This window comes from Ostrea edulis, chromosome 2 (assembly GCF_947568905.1).
Source record: "Ostrea edulis chromosome 2, xbOstEdul1.1, whole genome shotgun sequence".
NCBI lineage: Eukaryota > Metazoa > Mollusca > Bivalvia > Ostreida > Ostreidae > Ostrea > Ostrea edulis.
In genome coordinates, this window is record NC_079165.1 from 102,750,796 (window position 1) to 102,776,440 (window position 25,645).

At 33.9% G+C, this 25,645-nt stretch overlaps 2 protein-coding genes across 3 annotated transcripts; one reads left to right on the forward strand and one right to left on the reverse strand.

The window, feature by feature from the left end:
• The first annotated feature begins 845 nt into the window (after positions 1-845).
• On the forward strand, positions 846-11,598 carry LOC125680847 (CASP8 and FADD-like apoptosis regulator). Of its 2 annotated transcripts, none has more exons than XM_048920631.2 (12): positions 846-974; positions 1,196-1,724; positions 1,946-2,190; positions 3,213-3,347; positions 3,473-3,778; positions 4,608-4,814; positions 4,985-5,065; positions 5,308-5,406; positions 5,568-5,666; positions 5,798-6,097; positions 6,182-6,368; positions 10,715-11,598. In XM_048920631.2, exons 2-12 carry the CDS (start codon positions 1,300-1,302, stop codon positions 10,845-10,847), a joined length of 2,217 nt encoding a protein of 738 aa, XP_048776588.1. In that variant the 5' UTR covers positions 846-974; positions 1,196-1,299; the 3' UTR covers positions 10,848-11,598. The 2 variants fall into 2 exon arrangements, with proteins under 2 accessions (XP_048776588.1, XP_056011809.1); XM_056155834.1 differs by having other exon boundaries at positions 878-974; positions 1,181-1,724.
• Positions 11,599-22,438: 10,840 nt separating this feature from the next.
• Positions 22,439-24,281, reverse strand: LOC125680533 (uncharacterized). Its single transcript, XM_048920204.2, has 4 exons — positions 24,125-24,281; positions 23,362-23,404; positions 23,087-23,107; positions 22,439-22,911 (listed from the first exon to the last, which is right to left on the reverse strand). Exons 2-4 carry the CDS (start codon positions 23,402-23,404, stop codon positions 22,652-22,654), a joined length of 324 nt encoding a protein of 107 aa, XP_048776161.1. The 5' UTR covers positions 24,125-24,281; the 3' UTR covers positions 22,439-22,651.
• Positions 24,282-25,645: the final 1,364 nt, after the last annotated feature.

Below are 25,645 nucleotides of genomic sequence, written 5' to 3' on the forward strand. Positions count from 1 at the left end.
CCTATCGGAGTCAAGTCAACTCGTACCCTGACCGACTCGTACCCAGGTCAACTCGTACCCAATAGGTCAACTCGTACCCAAAAGGCAAAAGTCAACTCGTACCCAATAATCTGGTTACGAGTTGACTCCTCCTCTTCAATATGATGATAACTCGTACCTAAGCGACATGTCACTTATATGCGCATATATATATTGCATTATGGCCAGATTCTTAGGTACGAGTTGACTTTTGCTTTTTGGGTACGAGTTGACTAGAAATCTTCCTATCCCCTCCTTTACCCAATCCCCGTAATGTCAAATACCTTTGAAACCCCTTGGAGGTATGGCTATATGAGAGAGATTAAGCCCCCCCCCCCCCTCCTTTTTAAAAACAACAACAAAAAACGCAGAACCATTCGTGTTTCAATACAGAGGATAACAAATAATCTCTGTGTAGACTAGAGGTGTGTTCATGACACCCCCTTCCTCAAACTCCGTACAGTGTCAATTCTCCAGGACTACTTTACCCTACGAATAAATGATATTGGAGTTGTAGCGGTATAGCGTAACGGAATATACTGAGCTGACCGGAGCATGCCCCTTCCTGGTTCACATAATATACAAAAAGGCCGAGGCTATCCGCATGACAGTCGTGCCAACCGAGATTATCCGAAATATACAATAATAAATAACAAACTGCTTCACACATCTAAGAACAGTGCGGTTTCAGAGACAGTGGATATATAAATATATATAACACCTGTTCCATGCTTTATTTTGGTGTCAAAGATTCTAGACGACAGAAATGCTATGAATATCATATGGTACACGACTTTTTATGGGTTGAGATGTTGAATACGTAAAACGAACGACTTATCAATTACTTGCTTCTAAAAATAGATTTAGCCATGGAAATTCCCAAACTGAAACTTAGAAAATAAGAAATTTTCTGTGCTTTTTTGACATAGTCTAGTTATTCTTGATAACCAATGTAGGTAAGTTGAAACGATATAGGTAACGTATCACATTAATAATTTGTTTAAACAGTTTGAATAAAACTACTGAAGGACTGTTTACATTATATTTAGAGTAAGTTGAAGATAAAAATACTTGAACTAATATTACATACTGATAAACTATACACATACAAAATCAGTTTACTGTTATACGCGTTATGAGGCTGATAAGGCCTAATACTCAGACTCTACTTTTGCAGTGTATATTTACATATGTATAGAAGAGGAAAAGACGTTTATGTGTTGAACTGCTTGGATTATCAATGATTTTTCATTGAAAAAAGAATTTCTTTATACACTTTGTATGAATGAAATAATGAATGACATAGAGACAGATCGCCCTGATTTAATCCCGGAGGAGGATGCTGTCCCACAAAAGGGTTTTGATTATGGGAAATTTTTAGTCACAGTGGACAATGGGTTAGATTCCAATGATGTAGAAAACCTCAAATTTCTTCTAAGAGGAATTGTTACTGACTCCAAGTTACAGAAGGCCCAAAGAGGCCTTGATCTGTTCAGTGAACTTCAGAATTTAGGGATGATAGACATTGAAAATGGGGACCTTGAATTGTTGGAGGAGTGTTTGTACAGAATTCATAGGAAAGACTTGCTAAAAAAAATAGCACGGGACACTGCAATGGTGGAACAGAGATTGAGAAGATTGACAGAAGAGTTGCAGAATAAAAAAGTCACACACATAGAATCGACCAAAATGTTGTCACCCTTTAGGTAATTACAGGAATATTTCTATCTGAATGGTTATTTGATTTGTTTTTTCCTTTAATAAGGTACTTTCTGTAATTTTTATGCTTTTAAAACTAGCTTATTGCTTTTATTCCCGCATAAACTGTTCCTGAAAAAAAGTAGTACATGTATAGTGAAGTATTGTGTCCAATGCTATATACACTATTTTAGGATGTGCTCTGACTGAAATTCGGATTTCATTTTAGAGTGCTGCTGTTTGAAATTGGAGAAGACATTGATGATGAAGAGTTTGGCTCTGTGCTGTTTGCTTTGACATCTCTTGTTCCTAAGGGACAGCTTTCCAAAATGAAGTCCATTTTTGATTTGTTTTTGTTTTTGGAGAAGAAAGATGAAATGTCCCATGTGAAAGTTGATGTTTTATTAAAAGTGCTTAAAGTAGTTGACAGAGCTGATCTGATTCCAAAAGTCAACAAATACCTATCCAATCAAAGTAAGAATTAGTACTAGAGTATGAAAACTTATACATTGTATTATCAGAGAAATGATTTATCGGAGTAAGTATTCTTATGATGTCTAAACTTTTAGTATAACCTAACTACACATTATTCTATACATATAAAACAGAGAAATAATTGTACTGGCTACTATGCAGTTTAAAATAATTACTTTGGAGATCATTATGATGGAATAAGACCCCTAGACCTGACCAGTAAGTTTGAGAATTCATGCTTGAGAGGTCTTATTTCACCATGGTGACCTGTTTCAATTACCAGTATTGCACTACATGGAGAAAATCTCAAAACATCACTAACTTAACTGATAAGTATTTGAACACTTGACTATCGCCAAGAATACAATAGATTCAAAATACACCCAAGTTATTTCCCTTTGGAGAATTCTCATTCATAGTAAGGCGCAAAACAATTAGTTTAAGAATGGGAGTGGGACAAATATTCAACACTGTATTTAAGTGAATGTGTTCAGTAAATTTCTCATATGCAGTTTCATCACCAGAATTCAACTGACAAAAACCAAAACAAAGTAAATGAGAAATATTCAGGGAGTAATTAAATACATGGAATTCTTATTATATCGCATTATTTGGATGTTTAATAGAGCATATTTCCTTCGATAGTATTTTGTATTTCCTACATCCACGTATTTATAGAGAAGCCGCTTTTAATACATTTTATCGTCTTCCTCACTGACTGTAGGTCCACTCTGCCTCACTTCAGCATTCAAAGTTCCACTGAAAGCACCTTCTACACAGAAGAGCTCTTGTCTCGAAACTGGCATATTAGTAACAAATTATGGTGTTCAGAAAACATGATTAACAGAGGGATTCAATACATGAAATCCTGAAAGCTTAAATCATGTAATGTACTTGCATACTCATAGGTACACTACAGTACTTGTTATAAGGAATTTGAGCGATTTTAAGAATTTAAGTCTAAAGACTCTTTTATCCATGTTTTATCATGCAACAACACCATATCTTTATGATTTTTCTAGATAGAAGAAGCAGTCCAACCCAGTACAATGGCCCCTCTCAAATGGAAGTGGAACCACCTCAGGTACCACAGGAACCACTCAATCATCCTCCACCACAACTGCCACCGGTAATACCAGGCAGCTCAGCAATGTCGAGTAAGAAGATATTGCGCAAAATACATAAAGAGCCTTTTGGATGCAAACTGTAAAAGATAAGTTAGGAAAGTCATTCTCAAAATGGAAAATGGATAAACATATTACAAGAAACTTTTTTCTTTCAGATTCTCCTTTATCTGATGGGTTGTTGATCAACTTATCGGATGCTATATCCAAGAGCCCAGACTGGAAGGACATTCCTCCATACCTTGGTTTGGAAGACAGAGCCATTTTGGAGACTGTAAATGATGATCAGATCATGCCTTCACTGAGGATCTTTAAAATGTTGCAACACTGGCAAAGAGACATAATGCAAAATGATGAGACGTGCCGGGTGACTCTGATAGGGGTGCTACAGAAGTTCAGAGTTACACGAGGACTGCAGATATTGGGTCAGACTGTGGAGGGTGATGAACACATTCCGGATCCAAGTGAGTGCATTCTAAATTGATCTGCGCTTCCATTGATTTCCAATCTTTATTGACTTACAAATGATACATGTATGTTTGAAGCTTGACAATATAGGATACAATCAGTTGTAGACTGGTTTCACAATTTTTTGTCGAATATTAATTTTCTTTGTTTCTGTTGAGACAGACCGTGAAATCAATTGGTCTGTCAAATACAAGGAAGAGCATAGAGTAAATTTATGTTTCGACCAAACTATATTTTCACAAATCAATGAAATTTGATTTCCATGAAAAGTTGATGTAGGTATATCACTGTAAGTTGTAAATACTGAATGTATGGCATCAAGAAAATGTGTACCAGGGGTCTAATATTCTCTGGTCCAAGGACTACTAAGCTTTTTAAATTCACTAGTCCATGGCATTAAATCACTAGTCCATTTAAGGAAATAAAAACAAAACTGAAACAATGTTGATTCTGTTTACTCATCATCACAAGGCTTCTTTTGTACCATGCTGTCAAATTGATGCTATCAAACTGATGCTTTAAATTTGTTTCATTTTTAAATAAAATTAAAATGATGTGACTTGTAATCAATAGTGAACTAGTGCTCAAACTGCTCTTTGTGAACCAGCTAAGAAGAAATGAAAAGTACACATTTCCATTTTTTTTTTTAATTTCGTACTTTTCAATTTTTTTTTTGTTGCTTAATACTGTTGGTCTGATAGACTATTGGTAGGTAAAGATTAGCTAGTCTGCTTCAAAAACTTTAGGTCTTGGAGTTTGGACCACCATATTTTTAAACCCTTAAATACAAAGACAGTGTAGTTATGCATATACGAATATTTATAGATCCTACAGACTTGCAATCGCTGTATCAGCCACCCCCAGGACAAATCCCCCAGTCATTGAGGCACCCTGCACCTGAGCCTCTTCCTGATATCCAATCTCTGAGACCGAACATGTCTGAGATGGAAACACAAACTTCCATCATGATTCTTCCCCATGGTAACCTGCCAATCAGAGAGCAAACTGAGGAGAATTTGTATGTTTCTAATGGTAAGTTCAAACCACATTTGATAATTTAAAAAAAAATTGTACTCTTAAAATCTGTCAGTTTTTATTAACTACGCCTTCGTATGAATAATGTATGAATTCTGATACAGAATACGAATTAGCCTCTGTAACCATTTGATGCATACAATAAAATGATAATAATATTGATATAGCTGAAGCTCGAGTACAGTTAGAACAGAGACAACCCCCACCATCAGAAAACAACTATAGTCAATCAGAGAGAAGCATTAGAGGTATTACATCTTTTTGTATACAAGTTCATGTTTTTACTGTGATTCATATTCCTTTTAGTCATTTCATTGGATTTATAAATGCTGTGCAATAGTAGGACATACAAGCATCATGCCTCTTGCATTCAGTAATAAATCATCATGTGTACCTCATTTTCAATGTTTTCCATTATATTTTATTTCATCATCGCAATACTAAAAGTTTGCAAATAACTTCCATAATTGAGTTGATTTGACTGATTTAGGTAATGCATTAGATGAGAATTTAGCCCAAGCGATGAGGAGAACAAATTTAGATGACGAGATGGATCTGCCATCATACAGAATGGACAGAAAGCCTAGGGGTAAATTCCAAGTTCGTTCTTCAAATTGTTGTAAACTCTTTCCTTATACCTGCATTTATCCTTATTCAGGAATTTCCCACCGTTGAAACTGATGACAATTTATTTTACTATTCAATGTTCACCCGTTGAAATAACTTGATTATAATGAGAATATGTTTCAGGCATTGCTGTTATAATCAACAACATGAAGTTTTTCAAAGTTCCAAATGACCCCGAAAGTAAAGATATGCCAAACCGGACAGGCACTGATTTAGACGCAGGTGAATTCTAATGTACCAAAATTTTAAAAATATGTTGAAAGTGATTTTATTCTCTAAGATACTTTCATCTCCTTGTAAAGAGAACTTAAGCTTCATTTTGAAGTCTTAATACATGTGTTTTTAATTTCTAGAAAAACTAATGTACATCTTCCAAAAGCTGCACTTCCATGTTCGACGTTATGACAACTTGGAGGATTATGCCATGAACAGAAGACTTGTTGAAGTGTCTTTTGAAGACCATTCAGAGTATGACTGTTTTGTCTGTTGTATCCTGTCACATGGTGTGCTGCAAAACATTTATGGCACAAATGGCCGACTTGTGAGAATATCTGAGATGACAGGGATATTTCGATCAGGAAAGTGTCCAAGTTTGGCAGGAAAACCAAAGTTGTTCTTTATTCAAGCTTGTCAAGGAAGGGAAAAACAAGGAGGTAATTTTATTGCTTTAACTGTGCCTTACCATAAAGTCACTAGACATATTTAGTTCACTTATCACTCTGTGATATTGCTATTAGGTATTGACATCGAGATGGACAGTGATCTAGAACTAGACCATGGCCGGAACAGCGAGATGATTCCTGATGAGGCGGATTTTGTATTGGGGTGTGCTACGGTCCCTGGGTATGTGTCATACAGAAGTAGGTCACAGGGCAGCTGGTTTGTCAACAAGCTGGTGGAGATGTTGGATAAGTATGCCTACAGGTAGGTACAATAGATAACTTACAGCTGAACAGAAGGTAACACATTCTGTTTCTGCTTTAGTACAGTCAAAATTGGAATGTGGAAGAATTCCTTACCAGAAATACCGTATCCTAGTGAGTGGTATTTTTAGCGAGACACAAATTTAGTGATATATATATATATATATGTATGTATATATACATATATGTATATATACACCTTGTAAGAGCTAATTTTTTTATAATTCAAAGAGAGATAGCTATTACTCCAGATATGGAATGGATATTAGCAATATTCAATTTTAGGGATCTCAACACTGTTACTAATAATGCCAAAATCAAATCCTCGCTAAAAATTCTATTCATACAGTATATTCATGACTATTTGATTAAAATGGGTACCATGAATACTGCTGGTAACATTTTTTTTTACTCCGAATACACACCTATAAAGATTAATGTTTATTGTTTATGTATTGTGTTTATGCTCTGTATTATACACTCTGTGTTTATGCTCTGTATTATACACTCTGTGTTTATGCTCTGTATTACACACTGTGTTTATGCTCTGTATTACACACTGTGTTTATGCTCTGTATTATACACTGTGTTTATGCTCTGTATTACACACTCTATGTCTATGCTCTGTATTATACACTCTGTGTTTATGCTCTGTATTACACACTCTGTTTTTGCTCTGTATTACACACTCTGTTTTTGCTCTGTATTACACACTCTGTGTCTATGATCTGTATTACACACTCTGTTTTTGCTCTTTATTACACACTTTGTGTCTATGCTCTGTATTATACACTCTGTGTTTATGCTCTGTATTATACACTCTGTATCTATGCTCTGTATTATATGCTCTGTGTATATGCTCTGTATTATACACTCTGTGTCTATGCTCTGTATTATATGCTCTATGTCTATGCTCTGTATTACACACTCTGTGTTTATACTCTGTATTATACACTCTGTGTCTATGCTCTGTATTACACACTGTGTTTATGCTCTGTATTATACACTCTGTGTTTATGCTCTGTATTATACACTCTGTGTCTATGCTCTGTATTATACACTCTGTGTTTATGCTCTGTATTATACACTCTGTGTCTATGCCCTGTATTATACACTCTGTGTATATGCTCTGTATTACACACTCTATCTTTATGCTCTGTATTATACACTCTGTGTTTATGCTCTGTATTATACACTTTGTGTTTATGCTCTGTATTACACACTCTGTGTTTATGCTCTGTATTATACACTCTGTGTTTATGCTCTGTATTATACACTCTGTGTTTATACTCTGTATTACACACTCTGTGTTTATGCACTGTATTACACACTCTGTGTTTATGCTCTGTATTATACACTCTGTGTTTATGCTCTGTATTACACACTGTGATTATTCTCTGTATTACACACTGTGTCTATACTCTGTATTATACACTCTGTATTTATACTCTGTATTATACACTCTGTATCTATGCTCTGTATTATACACTCTGTATCTATGCTCTGTATTATATGCTCTGTGTATATGCTCTGTATTATACACTCTGTGTCTATGCTCTGTATTATACACTCTGTGTTTATGCTCTGTATTATACACTCTGTATTTATGCTCTGTATTATACACTCTGTATCTATGCTCTGTATTATATGCTCTGTGTATATGCTCTGTATTATACACTCTGTGTCTATGCTCTGTATTATACACTCTGTATCTATGCTCTGTATTATATGCTCTGTATTATACACTCTGTGTCTATGCTCTGTATTATACACTCTGTATTTATGCTCTGTATTATACACTATGTGTTTATGCTCTGTATTACACACTCTATGTTTATGCTCTGTATTACACACTGTGTTTATGCTCTGTATTACACACTGTGTTTATGCTCTGTATTATACACTCTGTCTTTATGCTCTGTATTATACACTCTGTGTCTATGCTCTGTATTACACACTCTGTCTATGTTGTGTATTACACACTGTGTTTATGCTCTGTATTATACACTCTGTGTTTATGCTCTGTATTACACACTGTGTTTATGCTCTGTATTACACACTGTGTTTATGCTCTGTATTACACACTGTGTCTATGCTCTGTATTACACACTGTGTCTATGCTCTGTATTACACACTGTGTTTATGCTCTGTATTATACACTCTGTGTCTATGCTCTGTATAACACACTGTGTTTATGCTCTGTATTACACACTGTGTCTATGCTCTGTATTATACACTCTGTGTCTATGCTCTGTATTACACACTGTGTTTATGCTCTGTATTACACACTGTGTCTATGCTCTGTATTATACACTGTGTCTATGCTCTGTATTACACTCTGTGTTTATGCTCTGTATTATACACTGTGTTTATGCTCTGTATTACACACTGTGTCTATGCTCTGTATTATACACTCTGTGTCTATGCTCTGTATTACATACTGTGTTTATGCTCTGTATTACACACTGTGTCTATGCTCTGTATTATACACTCTGTGTCTATGCTCTGTATTACATACTGTGTTTATGCTCTGTATTACACACTGTGTCTATGCTCTGTATTACACACTGTGTCTATGCTCTGTATTACACACTGTGTTTATGCTCTGTATTACACACTGTGTCTATGCTCTGTATTACACTCTGTGTTTATGCTCTGTATTATACACACAGTGTCTATGCTCTGTATTATACACTGTGTCTATGCTCTGTATTACACACTGTGTTTATGCTCTGTATTATACACTCTGTGTCTATGCTCTGTATTACACACTGTGTTTATGCTCTGTATTACACACTGTGTCTATGCTCTGTATTACATACTGTGTTTATGCTCTGTATTACACACTGTGTCTATGCTCTGTATTACACACTGTGTCTATGCTCTGTATTACACACTGTGTCTATGCTCTATTACACACTGTGTTTATGCTCTGTATTACACACTGTGTCTATGCTCTGTATTATACACTCTGTGTCTATGCTCTGTATTACACACTGTGTTTATGCTCTGTATTATACACTCTGTGTCTATGCTCTGTATTACACACTGTGTTTATGCTCTGTATTACACACTGTGTTTATGCTCTGTATTACACACTGTGTTTATGCTCTGTATTACACACTGTGTCTATGCTCTGTATTACATACTGTGTTTATGCTCTGTATTACACACTGTGTCTATGCTCTGTATTACACACTGTGTTTATGCTCTGTATTACACACTGTGTCTATGCTCTATTACACACTGTGTCTATGCTCTGTATTATACACTGTGTCTATGCTCTGTATTACACACTGTGTTTATGCTCTGTATTATACACTCTGTGTCTATGCTCTGTATTACACACTGTGTCTATGCTCTGTATTACACACTGTGTCTATGCTCTGTATTACACATTGTGTTTATGCTCTGTATTACACACTGTGTCTATGCTCTGTATTACACACTGTGTCTATGCTCTGTATTACACACTGTGTCTATGCTCTGTATTACACACTGTGTTTATGCTCTGTATTACACACTGTGTCTATGCTCTATTACACACTGTGTCTATGCTCTGTATTACACACTGTGTCTATGCTCTGTATTACACACTGTGTCTATGCTCTGTATTACACACTGTGTTTATGCTCTGTATTACACATTGTGTTTATGATCTGTATTATACACTCTGTGTTTATGCTCTGTATTACACACTGTGTCTATGCTCTGTATTGCACACTGTGTCTATGCTCTGTATTATACACTCTGTGTCTATGCTCTGTATTACACACTGTGTTTATATTCTGTATTACACACTGTGTCTATGCTCTGTATTACACTCTGTGTTTATGCTCTGTATTACACACTGTGTTTATGCTCTGTATTATACACTGTGTCTATGCTCTGTATTACACTCTGTGTTTATGCTCTGTATTACACACTGTGTCTATGCTCTGTATTATACACTCTGTGTCTATGCTCTGTATTACACACTGTTTATGCTCTGTATTACACACTGTGTCTATGCTCTGTATTACACACTGTGTTTATGCTCTGTATTACACACTGTGTCTATGCTCTGTATTATACACTGTGTCTATGCTCTGTATTACACTCTGTGTTTATGCTCTGTATTATACACACAGTGTTTATGCTCTGTATTACACACTGTGTTTATGCTCTGTATTACACACTGTGTCTATGCTCTATTACACACTGTGTTTATGCTCTGTATTACACACTGTGTCTATGCTCTGTATTACACACTGTGTCTATGCTCTGTATTATACACTCTGTGTCTATGCTCTGAAGCTTTTGTTGACTCCTGTGTTGATAAGTTGTACTAATTTTGATCATTAACAGGTATGACCTTTTGAGCATCTTGGTCAAGGTGAACGAAGAGGTTGGACGGGCCAACGCCCGCTTAGAGGGCGGAGTCTACAAACAGATCCCTGCCCCTCTGGTGACCCTCAGAAAGAAACTCTTTTTCCGGTGAATGGCACGCAGAATTTGACAGTTGCACCATATTTGTTTGAATTTAAAAAAGACTTGTTTGAATTGCTGTTTCAGCGTATTAAGTATTGTTAATGCAAGACACAATGTTTGTCATCTAAGAATGCTGTACATACATTTATTACAAAATTGTTACACTTTAAAAATCACGTTTATTGATCATATAAAATATACACTGCTCACTATATATAAGTATACACTCGTGCTTAAACAAAATGATTATATCTTTTGATGCAAAATACATAACTCTTACATATAAATAGATGACATTAGGCTTTTAACTTTTTATATCCTAATTATTATTTTTTATTGAAATACTTGATTTTCTGAATTTTCAGTTCTCAAAAAAGAGATATGCAAATTCTAACTTGAAACCGTTTCAAACAAATTACTAATACATATTATTGTGTATTTAGTGTGTACTTTTATAAGATCCTTTGATTTTTCACCTTAAATAAATCAATATCTCAATTTAACAGACTATGCCAAAAATATTGAATGTCCATTATTGTTTTACATATATTGAAGTTGCACCTTTTAACTGATGATTTTACTGAGACAAATTCAAAGTTATACACAGTGAATTCAGCTCTTTTTCATTATATTGAATATATTTCATGCCAAAATGTGTAAAAAGCTAATGTGTATACTTATTTATGATGGGTAGTGTAATGCATGAAATGTTGAAAAATTGATAATAGGAAATGTTATGCAATAAAACTTAAAACCTACAAGCAAATTCGTTTACTGAGCAATGCATACGAATATAGAAAACCACTAGTTCTGTATAACGTTTTAATTTGCATATGCATAGAGATTATAGAAATTAATGCACTTAAAATGGTCCTGCCTAAAATGTACATACATTGTAACAAAATAGGCTTACGGACAGAAAGTGAATGTTATTTATTTCTTGTATATTTTGCATGAAAAACAAATCTAACTCGTGTCATGCTCCTGATAATTTACGATGTTTTTTCGACCACAGACAGATTTCGTCAGTCATGTTTATTGATGTGTATCTTGCAACACGAGTTTGGCAGCAGTACCTCACCCTCCCTTGCCCTTTGACAACTTTTGGCGACATGAATGTTTACAGACCAAATGAAAAGTATATTTCATCACTAAATGCTTTTTGCGTAATTTAGCTGTTTCCTTGAGTCAGTGTTTGGATTTTTGTTTCTTACCATGGGATAATGTGAATTACATACACAGATGTTTTTTTTTTAATGAATCAACCTTGAGCCACAGAGTCTTTCAATTATCGTATATAACTAGCTGCAGTAATGTAACCCTCTCCGATATTTTATCTCTCCCAAAAACGTCGGGGGAAAATATCGGAGAGGGCTACAAGATTATTGCAGCTATATATATATATATATATATAACGAGTGTTGATACGAGGTATTGCGAACAATATCAGTATATTCCTGGGATGTATGTCAATATCTAAACATTTTTAAATGGTATATAATACGTACAATAGTACGAAAGCCTATTAGTACCACTCTTAAAGGGATAAGAGGTAATAAACTAATAATGCTAAACAAAGGCGTTTATAACGCTAGAGAAATGCGTAATAGAGCAAAATAAAGGCGTAATAATGCGATTCAAATGTAAAATTAAAATGTGGTATAATGCATAAGAAAGATGTGTAATGCAGAACAAAATGTACGCTCCTCCCCGTGAGAAGGGAAAGGAATCATGCCGCCAGTTCCTTTAACTCGAAAACAAAGGAATAGATACCGTCAACATAAACAGCATTCTTCGTCATCAAAAAGTTCCAAGTCTTGTATTCCAATATATTTTAAGTTCAAGTCTACACCCTGTATTTCCTACAAATATACGTCCACTATTGCATCCAAACTTTTTAATTACATACTATATTATAACTTTGCAGTGCCTAGATATACATATGTAGACCATGTCATACTTAATCCGCAGTGCCTAGATATCCATATGTAGACCATGTCATACTTAATCCGCAGTGCCTAGATATCCATATGTAGACCATGTCATACTTAATCCGCAGTGCCTAGATATACATATGTAGACCATGTCATACTTAATCCGCAGTGCCTAGATATACATATGTAGACCATGTCATACTTAATCCGCCTACATGTATGTGATCTTGTTTGTCGTCTTCTTTCAACTATAGTCCAGCTGCACATGTCATTACTGGTGATGTTGATATGTATTAGTAGTTGAAAAGGAGGACCTGAAATCACTTTAAAAGGTCCTTAATCCAGAGAACCTCTGTCTTTCAATTGGCGACAGAACTTTATCTCTATAGTGAATTCTGTCGAAGATTATGCCAGGCGATGGACTGAATATGAAAAAAAAAACCCACCAACTTTATACCTTGTCAGAATGGATTAAAAGTATAAGAAAATTAAAATCCCATATTAGACACATCAAAACAAAAGTACGTACCATCTATCCCTCTGTGTTTAGTAAACCAGAAGTGATAAAAGAATTAGATAGGTTACATGAGGAATGTTTTGGTTCCAGCTGACAAAGCTTGTAACAGCATTGTCTTTGTAAGGCTCATTCTTACAACTTGGCATCAATGCCACATTATGGTAATTGTACATGCACTCCAACTGCCCTTTCAAAAGATGAAATTTTTCAAAATCTTCAGTTTTAGACATTTAATATCCCAGTCAATGGGATGGATGGATATGAGCTACCGTACCTATACTGCATTCCTAAACTTCACAAAAACCCTTACAACCAAAGATGCATTGCTGGATCCTGTAAATGTTTTACCAAGCCTCTATCTTTGCTCCTCACGAAAATACTAACAGCTGTGAAGGGGAAACTTCAAACGTACTGTGCCCCAACATATGCCAGAAATGGTGTAAGTCAAATTGGATTCTAAAAACTTCTGAAGAACTTTAAGTAAATTTGAAATCGCAAAACTTTTCTCAAGTCAACAACAACAAAACGTATGACTTTTCAACACTTTACACAACAATTCCTCACGATAAATTAAAGACTAAACTTTTGACATCATAGACAGTTGCTTCTTCAACCAAAAAAAAGGGGGGGGGGATATTTATATCTATTGTAATCAGTCATCCAAAAAAAGTACTTTGTGAAACACCACTCTGATTCCACGCACAAGTACTCTGAAGTTGAATTAAAAAATATGCTGGAGTTCCTCATTGACAATGTCTTCGTAGACTTCGATGATCAGGTCTTCCAACAGTCTGTTGGTATTCCCATGGACATGAATTGTGTTCCTTTGTTAGATGACCTGTTTTTATATTCTGATGAGGTAGAATTTATTCAAAAGCTTTTATATGAGAATAAAAAATATATTGCTGTACGTGGCCATAGACCATAACCATATGGTGGTTGTACTCAACATTTAGGTATATCGGCGACGTTTTATCTATTAACAATAATCGTTTTCATTCATATGTATATTCGATATACCCTTATTGAACCCGAAATAAAAGACACCACAGAGTCCTCCATATCTGCTTCGTAGATAGATATTTTACTGAAAATGGATATTAACGGCAAACTAACAACTCAACTTTATGACAAATGGGATGATTTCATTTTCTCCATCGTCAACTTCCCATATTTATGTAGCAATATTCCATTTTCACCTGCATATGGTGTTCATATCTCTCAACTGATTCGATATTTAAGAGCTTGTTCTGCGTATGATCATTTTTTTAAAATCGAGACAGGCTATTGACAAACAAGATGATGTTACAGGGGTTTCAAGAGTCTTGTTTAATGTCAGCATTTCGCAAATTCTATGGTCATCATTACGATCTAGTTTGCCAATACAACCTATCATTGGGTCAAATGTTATTTGATGTGTTTCATATCGATTGTTCGGCCGTTCTTGACACACTGATTCTGACTACGGATTACCAGTACTCCTTTTACCTGATTAATATATAGGCCTCATGGCGGATGTGACCGGTCGACAGGGGATGTTTGCTCTTCCTAGGCACCTGATCCCACCTCTAGTATATCCAGGGGTCCGTGTTTGCTCAACTCTCTATTTTGTATTGTTTATAGAATTTATGAGATTGATCACTGCTCGTTATTTTCATTCTTTTCATGTTGCATTTTCTGCTGTCTTTGTCACTCACATACATCTATTTATCAATTAGTGTCTTATTCATTAATATATATATATATATATATATATATATATCTGTGTGTGTGTGTGTGTGTGTGTGTGTGTGTGTGTGTGTGTGTGTGTGTGTGTGATCAGCTATGTTGAAACTTTTATTTAAAGGAGGGGATCGGCAAGTATTTCAAAATAATATACTGAATATTTTAATTCCCTATATCTTCCCCATTCTTCCTCGCATATTCGTCCGTTTGTGCGTTGTTTCGACCTTCAGGCTTGTATACAATATTTAAGTCATATCCTATACCCGATTTTCACCGAACTTCCAGAAATGATACTTTGTATAAATAGCTTGGTTTTAAAGCTCATATGTAAAATATCAATGTAATACTGGAAGGAAACTCTTAATTTCCGTGTGAACAAGATTTAACCTACATTTTGCCAAACTTCCAAGAATGAACAACTTTGCATACAGATATTCGATTCAATGTAAAAGACTAAGAAAATGTTAGAAAATTTTTCTAAGCAAGATTTATCTCGAGGATGTATGAAAGTATGAAAAGTCCTTTTCATCAAAAGCGTATAATTACAACATAAGTGCACGTCTCATCAGAGCACTTGGAAGGGAGACAACTATTTGATTCTGTCGGAGAAGCCTGAAACTTTTATAGAGGACAGAATATTTATCGCCAATCTATCTGAGTTGCGTCAAGCGAAAAGGGACCTTCGTGACATGTTTAGAATAACGTCACAATCGATCCTAAAAGTAACGTTGTTACAGCCGACAGTTACCGAAAAAAAATCTGAACGCGAAAAAAGAAGAAGAATTTTTAGCAGAGAAAATACCATGCAGCAAACGCCATGGATAGGCAGGTAATGTATTATATTTAGCTTAATAACACCTAATTAGTCATTTAAATTGTGTTTCACATGTGTCCCCAAAAATAATCCGTTTTCTGCATTTGCCTAGTCTGGACAAATGATTCTTACGTAACAAGGAGTCTACAGTAAGCATCTTGTGTGTATAGGCCTATATTAAGTGACATGATGCAAATAATAAATCTGATGTAAACAATGTACAAACCACAGTCGGTGACGATGGAAAGGAAACTAAAAGTACTTGCATGCCGAGTCTTGTATTAAATTAATGTTTACAAACAGACGATATTATGTGCACCGACGCGATGTCGGCGCGGCACCGAACATTGCGTTGATGATAAAAGATGTAGAGCAAGTGTAAGAACGGGAAAACATGCATAATCAATGGATAGACTTATAGAACTATTGAATATAAAGTTTATTAATCAAAAGATTTGACCACAGTTAAATCTTGTATCTATTCTTCTTTTCCTAATATATTTTATCTTATTTTCTCTCCGGCGATCAAAGTCAACTTGGTTGTGAGGTAGCGTTCTCGACTGCCATGCGGACGGTCCGGGTTCAATTCTCTTAGCGACTGCGCAATATTTTTTTTTTTTTTTTTGGAGTGCAATTTTTTTTCTAATAATTTATCTTTTTAAGCTCACTCATTATTTTATTTTACAAAGGTAATATAAACATTATTAGATGTAGTCTTAAGGCCAAAAAAAAAATAATATAAATATAGGGCCTATATGTTGGTTTCCACTTTCATCTCAAAATTTTTAAGGGTCGGTAGGTATGCAGTGGTTTTTTAATTTTTTATTTTATAGGTTGAATAATTTTCTAATGATTTAGTATTCTACTATGCATAAAATAAAGTGATTATTTAGTAATCAAATAAAATTTATATGATGAATCAATACATTTCTTCACTTTCCTGTAAACAAAAACTGTTTCTGTGTTTTGGAATCTGTCTAGTATTAGTGCATAATAAATAACTTGATAAATAAGTCAATAAATAAATTCTTGTTGTAGTGATGACATTTGCAAAATCTGTGAGAATGGGAAAAAAATGTGTTAGGGTCGGCAGAAATTTTTAGGGTAGGTAGGGAAAGTGGAAGCCAACATATATATATTTTTTGGCCTAAGCATTATTTATAGTATCAATTTTCAGAGGATGTTACTCTATCAAATGAATTATTTTTTCACATAATTTAAACAATGATTTCTTTTGAATTGGTTTTACATACACTTCAAAATTGCTGTGGTTAAAGCCATTCACAATTTAAAAATCCAAATATATATATTTTAAACGTTATTACTAAATGTATGGTGTTGCCAAAAGAAAGCTGATTTTTTAACTATGAAATAGGCCTATACTCTAAAATCAACATAAAACAAAAGTAAAAGAATTAGATGAACAAATACACGCATTAGATTGGCAATTTTTTTAACAATCCAATATATCCTAATCACTCTACACATTAATTTTGTATTGACACACACCCAGTAAATAATAATAATAAAAAATACAGTATGGGGCTGTTGTCTTTCTTGTTTTGTTTTTATTAATAACAATTAATATTTATTCGCCATTCATACCTATCCATTTCAAAGGGTCGAAGACATTACCAGTGTTGATGTGTGATTTCTTATATATCTAATGTTATATACCTGTGGCAGGGAAAATATTCATTATAACATGTTATTTATAGATAGATCATTAAACTTTTGAAAATGAAACGAAATTATTTGTTGCTCCAACATTGAGGATTTAATTTTGATTAGATAGCTCCAGCATTATATCAGCTGGCAAATATGCTCCGACCTGGAAATGTATTATTTCAATACAATTTTTTCATTTTGTGTGAAATTTGATCAAAGAAAATATAAAATATTTCTAATGCAAAAGATTCAAAGGACAATTCGTAGCATGAACAACATATATGATACATTGTACTGGCATATTAATGCAGGATTTTAAATTGTTTGGTGATTTTGAACAAAAAATTGTGATACATACTAAAAAAAATCTAGAGTAGATATACTGCTTCTTTATATGCTTTATCTTTTACTGTGTGCACTATTTTTTTAAAACAAAACTTTGATATAAAAATTAATAGATCATACAAATCGAATCTATACCTAATTACATGCTTTAATACCAGCTTCAGACAACTTGATTGACGAATTCCTAACTCGTCATAAATCAATTCCTGAATCTGCACCATTGATGAGGAGAATAATGATTCGGACATAAGACAGTCAATCGACAGAGCTCACAACGAGGATCTCGGGAAGAAAATAAGGAAATTTGGCAAAACCTTTACACAGAAAACAGCGATGAAAACAGGGTGCAATGGATATAATGTCATGTAGAGTTTGAAAGAAAAAGTATTTAAAAAAATCTTGCACATGTGGAGAGAACTGTCTAGGTCATGACAATTCAAAAGAAGTACAAAATTCCATCTTGACTACCAATGAATTATCAAAAGAGAGAGATATGATTATTTTTGGTAAACTTTCAGAGTTTTGGCAGCAGTACACACTTTTTTTTCAGTTTTTTGCAGGACCACAATGGAAACTAGCTATATGCTAATTTGTGTCAGCCTGGATAAATAAAGGCTATTATTACAGTGTGAAGTCTTTTTCGGGTCATAGATGTTGTGGGAAGTCCAACATCTTCATCATAAGTATACACTAATGATGCAGACAAATATTCTTGTATTTCTTTAAAACTTGAGTTTGAGTTTTCTTTTATTTGAGCAGTCAAAATTTGAGTAAAATGTCAACCTTAAGTCGAAGTTTCGGCATATGAAAGTTTTCTTTGAGAAATCCAGGTGAGATTTCATGAAAGTGGTATGACTGGAAGACATTTACCATTACCTTGAATTCTGCTTCTGAATCATGTCCGTCAAAGGCATACGAAAAATAAAACTTACAAGACCTCAAATTTTAATCTCCAGGTTTGCATGGCGGATTGTCTACATATAAATGTCAATATATTTGATGTGATAGTTCCATATAGGGTAGTATTAAGATTCCATATCCATGGTTTACTCGTAATATTTGTACAACTGTCGTTTTGGAATACTTCATAGATCAATCTATACACAGTGAAGCTGTTTGTTAAGAGTGGTGCAGAAGATACACAGAGAAAATTCATTCTGCTGAAGCCCACCATCTGACCTGAGGACTTAATGCCTGACAATCCTCCGAGCGGATTGCCTTTGGAGCGATGCTACCTGTTCCGTATGGTCCGTGACCCAAACAAGGATACCACGCACTTGTCCAAATGTTGAAGAGTGATGATGGTGGAATTCTGTTGTTGATGATTTACAATACTCATTTTTCTTGTCCATAATTGATCACTATTTCAGAAATCAACTTAGCATTGTTTATATAGTCATTAAAATGGTCACCAGTGGTATAGTCTTTAATTACATTTGATAAAATTCATTTACATTGAATATTTAAGTCTTTGTTTTCTTTACAATGATGTTCCAACGATATAGACGTTATATAACGTTATCAAATGATTTATAACGTTATCTCAGGATCAATGCATGCATTTCAAATCAGTATTACTATGGGTTAGGTGTAACGTTCAAGGTAAACTTTGGTATCAAAATAATCAGGAAGATATGTGCTTTCAGAAAATAATAAAAACCCAGTTTTGAAAATATTGTCCCGAAGGCCCCTTTTCGCTTGATGCAACTTTCTATTTTACTAAATTATATTAAGGGACAGACATCTTATACATGTAGGTCAGTATCGAAACTCTTGCTTTAATGTTTAAATGATGAATAAAGTGTATTTAATTGATTTTTTCTCCTCTCTATTGTTAAAGTACATGCCACAGTCCAATGTAATTAACATCAGATCTCTAACCGACGTGTAACGGTTAGAGAAGATCTGATTTTAATTAGATTTGCCATAGTCATGCATTTTAGTGATCGGATTGAATTCACTACGAGTTTTCAAGCTCGTTAATTGGTGTTCCATCCCCGTCTCAGACAACACAAGTGCACCTCATTCGATGCCAGAGAGGTATATCTTGCCACTAATGTGGTTAATATCACCAAACAAACACAAGAAAGTAATTCAAGCGCGGGCCTTTTCAACAATTCTTCTTTCAGTAATTACATGTACTTTCAATTTTTCGAAGTGACAACTTGGCCGATTAGCACCTGTCTATAAGTGACTCTACCTAACGCTGTTTACAATTAGATAGATTTGAAAAGATATGAAGTTCAGATTGTACAACTTTGTTAATAAGTTGTTGTTTATGATATTTAATTGAAAATCACTTCAGAATTGGACTAAATTATACGTGATGACATCACACTTATTGCTTTCTATAACTTTTCCGTTAATCGCTACTTACCCAAAGAATTAGGTGCGTTGAAATGGGTTTCAAAAATGTAGCTTTATTTATAAGCAAAACGCGCGTTATTCAATTTGTATGCACACACCGTTGCAATTATGAGACTACATGCACATCTATTAAAAAATTATTATTCATTACTTAAATATCTTCATAAAATGAAAGTACATCCACTATATATACACACACTGTGTGCGCTATAAATTACGTTCCTGCAGGAATTCAGCATGAGTTTGGATTAGGCCTAGTATATGAATACATCCAACAACAGCAAAATGACATTTGTTATAGAAATTATGTATAAATGTTCAAACTATTTGCTCAATATTTTCTTATCGAACATCTATTGTGAAAAGATAAATTTTTTGTCGATTTTGATCAAATGACGTCATGTTGAAATTGCAAATGAGGAAAATTGACCGATTTCAGCTCGCTATATTTTATCTTTAGAAACCATGAGTGTTTGGTAGTTAAACCATCACCTGATATTTTTGAACCGGAATACTGTAGCATTCCTTTCCACTGTCGTCATACTGCCGTTCAAGAAACCCAACGCCATTACGTAACCACAATGTTGTGTTGGACATCTCTTCATTAATATTACTTTTAAGTTGTCGTGTGTAGCATTCAAATCATCGCATGCTTCGTGATTGTTTTGCGTAACTGATGAACTTGCGAACCAAACTGACAAAATTTGAAGAATTAGTGAAATATAAGGCATTACGTACGTTGTTGTACTAAGCATTTATCTACAAATTTCCGAAAACAATATTCATCGTGATTCTGTGGACAAAACATTTTCGATAGCTTTCCTCAAGAATTTAAATATAACTTGACAAGAACACCACATAAAACAAAACAAATATTAGATTACACATCTAGAAGGAAGGATAATTTTCAAAGAAATGTTTTGAAACGAGATTCGGTGAAGGCATCAGTTCAATTCTATATTCAGTCGAGCCGAATCTCAACCGAGATTAGTTTCGCGTATGAGCAATTTTTAAATCGAGGCAGGCTACTGACAAATAAATAAATGTAACTGGGATTTCACTAGTGTATGGTCGTTAATTGATAATCTAATTTGAAAATACAACCTGTCATTAGGTCGAATGTTTCATACCAATTATTACACTGTTTTTACATACTGATTTTGACTACAGAATGCCCCTTTTAGCTATTCAAGATACAGCACTCACGGCGGATGTGACCGGTCAACAGGGGTTGTTTACTTCTCCAAAACACCTTATCCTACCTCTGGCGTGTTCAGAGGTCCGTGTTTGTCCTACTCTTAATTTTGTATTCTTTATAGTAAATTTATGAGATTGATCACTGTCCGTTATTTTCACTTTTCATATATACTGTGCATGTTAGAAGAGACAGTTCGCATTAAAGGGGTAATGATGACCAATTTCCTCAGTATCTCTCAATGGCATAGGAATATATATTAATGACAAAAAAAACATTTTTGTATAAAAACAAGAGAAACCCAATAAAACTACGTAAGGTAACAGATTTTAAATATGTAAGGAAAAATTATTGTCTTGCAAGACAATAATTATTTAATCACCAAAATTACATATTCATGTGCCTGCTGTGAGGTTAAAACGAGTTTTAAATGATCAAATTTTGGTGTTATCACTGAAATATATGATATAAAGCAAATTTCATTGAATTCATTTTTTGTGACAAAATGACAGCTAATGCCCCTTTAACTTTGTACATCTTATGGAAATACTGACTAGGGTTATACTTTTTGGCACGCTGTTTTTGGCTATATTTAGCTCTAAAACTTCACAGTTATTTCGGATTTCAAACATTTCGGTTGAGCATCACTGAAGAGACATTATTTGTCGAAATGCGCATCTGGTGCATCAAAATTGGTACCGTGTAAGTTTTACATTGTACACAGGACTTATCTTGGAAAACATCTCTTGGGACTACTTGTATGTCTAAGGTCGCTTTGTTCGTAAACTAATTTATATGTCACTGTTCATCACCAGTTCTCGATCACCATATTCTAAAAACAATGTCAACCCATGTCTGGAAAATCATTACGTACAAGTACTTGTAGTTATATTTGACAACATAATTCATGTCATGACGTTAATTAGAACCAGGTGTCATTTACCGGTAGTGTTTCTAAGTAGAAACTATCTTTAAATTGTTCATAGCATCAAACATCATCATAGAAATCAAATTTAAAATAGAATGCAACAAGTTCTATCACGCAATATTTTATTTCCATCAAAAGGTAATCTACATGTATTTTCAGGAATAGTTTTATGAAAATTTATACACATGATGTACAATTCAATTAATTAACACTTCTACTAGCCTTCTCGCGAGTCCCTCAAACCGGAAGTCGAGATGAGAAACGGATTCAATTTCCTATCATATCACATGACCATGAAGTATCATTATCAGAAGGTAAAGGTCATGGACACGCCATCCAAGAAACTCCTAGACCGTACAGTTGGCTGTCATGTGCGGCCGTGATCCGGAGGGAGAACCTCTCAGGCCGCACCCAGAGGAGTCTGATATTGGCCCTGGTGTTCAGGTTGTAGTGAGAATCAATCATCCTCATGCAGTACATCACTACCGGTCTGTCATTGAATGGACGTTTGAATTTGATCGTTCGCTGTTGTGGAAAAGGAGACTCCGGGTAGCTGAAGAACTCCAGCTCTCCTGACTGACCTTTATATAGAAATATATACAGAATTTCATTATTGATAACTATTGCGATGCATTGATTTCGGAAATCAAATTTCAGAAGGTATTTCTATTATCATCTATTAACATGTACTAACTCGTATTTTATCTTAACATACAAATATTTTGAATTTTTTAAAAATAGCATTTTCTAACTTACACATAGCTGATGTTGCACAACCTAAAAGAGAGATTGAATGTACATTATTCAATTCACAGAAGATGAAATTACTATACATTATTTTGGCTTAATTGTTCGTTTTAAAAGGAAAATGAATTATAAACGCACGACATCGTGTTTTAGTTTTGTCACTGTTACATGCAGTGTATGCACGGTTTTTTTATCAAGTGATTACAATTTAATTCAAATTCACCTGGGTATCCGACAATGCCACAATGTGTCAAAACGACTCAAAAGATGGGGAAAACACATACCTATACAACAACAAATGCCTGCAACAATTAATAATGCATCCATCTACAATAAAAACAAAGGGATTTAGAGATGAAAGTTATAAATATTCACCAAAATGTAACTTATATAAATATGTCAATGAAGTTTTTAAATTACAATTGTATCTTACACAATCTATTCCAAGTATGTATGTTCAAAATATTAATTAATATCGATTATCCTCACATAGATTAGATACTGAACAAGGTAGATTTAGCAATATTTCAAGAAACGAAAGAAAACGTAAATTATGTTCAGAGAGTATTGAAGATAAATATCATTTTATATTAGTATGTCCTTTTTATAATGATTGTAGAAAACAGTATTTAAAGAAATATTATTATAAACACCCCTCCACTTTCAAGCTTGTCCAACTAAATTATCAACTGGAAATATTACGGAATTATGTAAACTTGGTAAATACCTATATAAATGTTCATTAGATCTCAGTTATTATAAGATTATCCTCAGTATATATCCTGTCTATGTACATCAGTATGATATATTATGTTCTGTTACTATTTCATTGTATAATTTGTTGTTGTATATACTTTATATACCTATGAACTGTATGGTTCTTGGTCAATAAACATACAATACCATACATATTACAAAGACCCCTCACTAGATATTACTTGAAATTAATAACATATTGCAACCACATAGTAGAATTTTATCCTAATATACAAGAAATATTTTTTTCGAAAATACATGATAGATTGCTTATAATATATAATGCTTTACCTTCTACTTAGTCCCAGAACAGGTTGTATTAAATCAAGACCAAAATGAAAGCTTGAAAAATTAAACTATAACTGGTTTTGCCATTTAACGTTTTCCATTGGCTAAAGTGTGTACGCTTTGTAGACACATCTAATTAGTCTGGCACGCGTTCCGAGCACACACAGAGAGTGTGTTGATACTGTATGGACTATATGCCCCATTTTTCTTGACCTAGATATTCAAACAATGACGTTAACATATTCTAATTTTTCATAAAATTTCCACTGCGTTAAATTCTAAGATTTATTTCATTAAAATGTCAAAGAAATGATAAATGAAAAATTTAGTCTCAGGAATTGCTTTTCGTTGTACAACTCTTCTGTCGCTTTGTATGTGACCAATCTTTGAGTATAAACGACAGAAACTGAATCAAAATATGAATGATTATTTTCTTCTGTTGTTATCATCATTTCTTTTTTATTTCAACCCCTTTTTCTTGCACATTGTATGCATTTGTTAGAATTAGGAAACCCCGAAAGAATTCTTAAATAGTCTATAGCGTTTAAAAAATAATAATTTACAAACGAAAACAATTCTTGTAAAATAGACAACTTTATCGCTACGTACTACAAAATGTTTAGAAACACAATTGTGAGAAGAAAAAAATGAGTAAATTGTCGATTGCTTGAAACAGTTGTTATTCTTATAGCTAAAACCAGACTCATATTCATTAATATGTTCCAACCGTGGCCTTGCTGACAATGAAACTTTATCAACAAGATAAACATGACAAAATATGAAGACATCTCGGTGCAAGTATTATTTCATGCACTTACGTAATATGTCGAAAAGTCGCAGTGTTTTCGTTTGTTTTAATTTGATATTTTTAGAAATATTTTTTATCCATGTAAACCTGTTGGGGTGATAAACAGTCCATGCTGTTGACGTGCATGTACCTCAGCTTTTTATAAGACGTAGACCTATCAGTCTGCCAATAAAAAGGGGTAAAGTACGTCTTCATGAACACTGTATATCATATACCAAAAAATAAAAACTAACACGATTCTACACTACTAAGAACAATACAAATTAATCTGTATGTCAATTTTGATAGGACATGAATTTGCATTCAATTTTACATATGTATTATCATCCATGTTGACCATAGTTCCTATATATTATTTATTAATTTACAAAAACCAATTCTGGCCAGAAGATTTCTTTAGAAAGAAACAAAAGAATATGTGAATTATGCAACCTTAATTGTGTTAAAGATGAATTTCATTTCCTTACTGATTGTCCATTCTATGTTGAAGAGAGAAATATGTTTTTTAATGGTATATACAAGCTCATCAAAAATTTTATCTATCTAACAAATAAGGACAAATTTACTTGGTTGATGATTAATGAAGACAAACCAGTAATTGTCAAATTGAGTGAATATTTAGTGCAAACTTTCAGAAAAAGAAGTGATGCTTTAAAACTGCAAAAATCATTATAGTTTATTATTCATATATTGGTATAATACTGATACTGTCCATC

Excerpts from the sequence above, each read along its gene's own strand:
- LOC125680847 (XM_048920631.2), top strand. The coding sequence starts at position 1,300 with ATGAATGAAATAATGAATGACATAGAGACAGATCGCCCTGATTTAATC. Across the intron at positions 3,779-4,607 it reads TGAACACATTCCGGATCCAA|ATCCTACAGACTTGCAATCG; the intron begins GTGAGTGCATTC and ends GAATATTTATAG. Across the intron at positions 4,815-4,984 it reads GAATTTGTATGTTTCTAATG|CTGAAGCTCGAGTACAGTTA; the intron begins GTAAGTTCAAAC and ends ATATTGATATAG.
- LOC125680533 (XM_048920204.2), bottom strand. The coding sequence starts at position 23,404 with ATGGATGCATTATTAATTGTTGCAGGCATTTGTTGTTGTATAG. Across the intron at positions 23,108-23,361 it reads AGGCATTTGTTGTTGTATAG|GTTGTGCAACATCAGCTATG; the intron begins GTATGTGTTTTC and ends TCTCTCTTTTAG. Across the intron at positions 22,912-23,086 it reads TTGTGCAACATCAGCTATGT|GTCAGTCAGGAGAGCTGGAG; the intron begins GTAAGTTAGAAA and ends TTCTATATAAAG.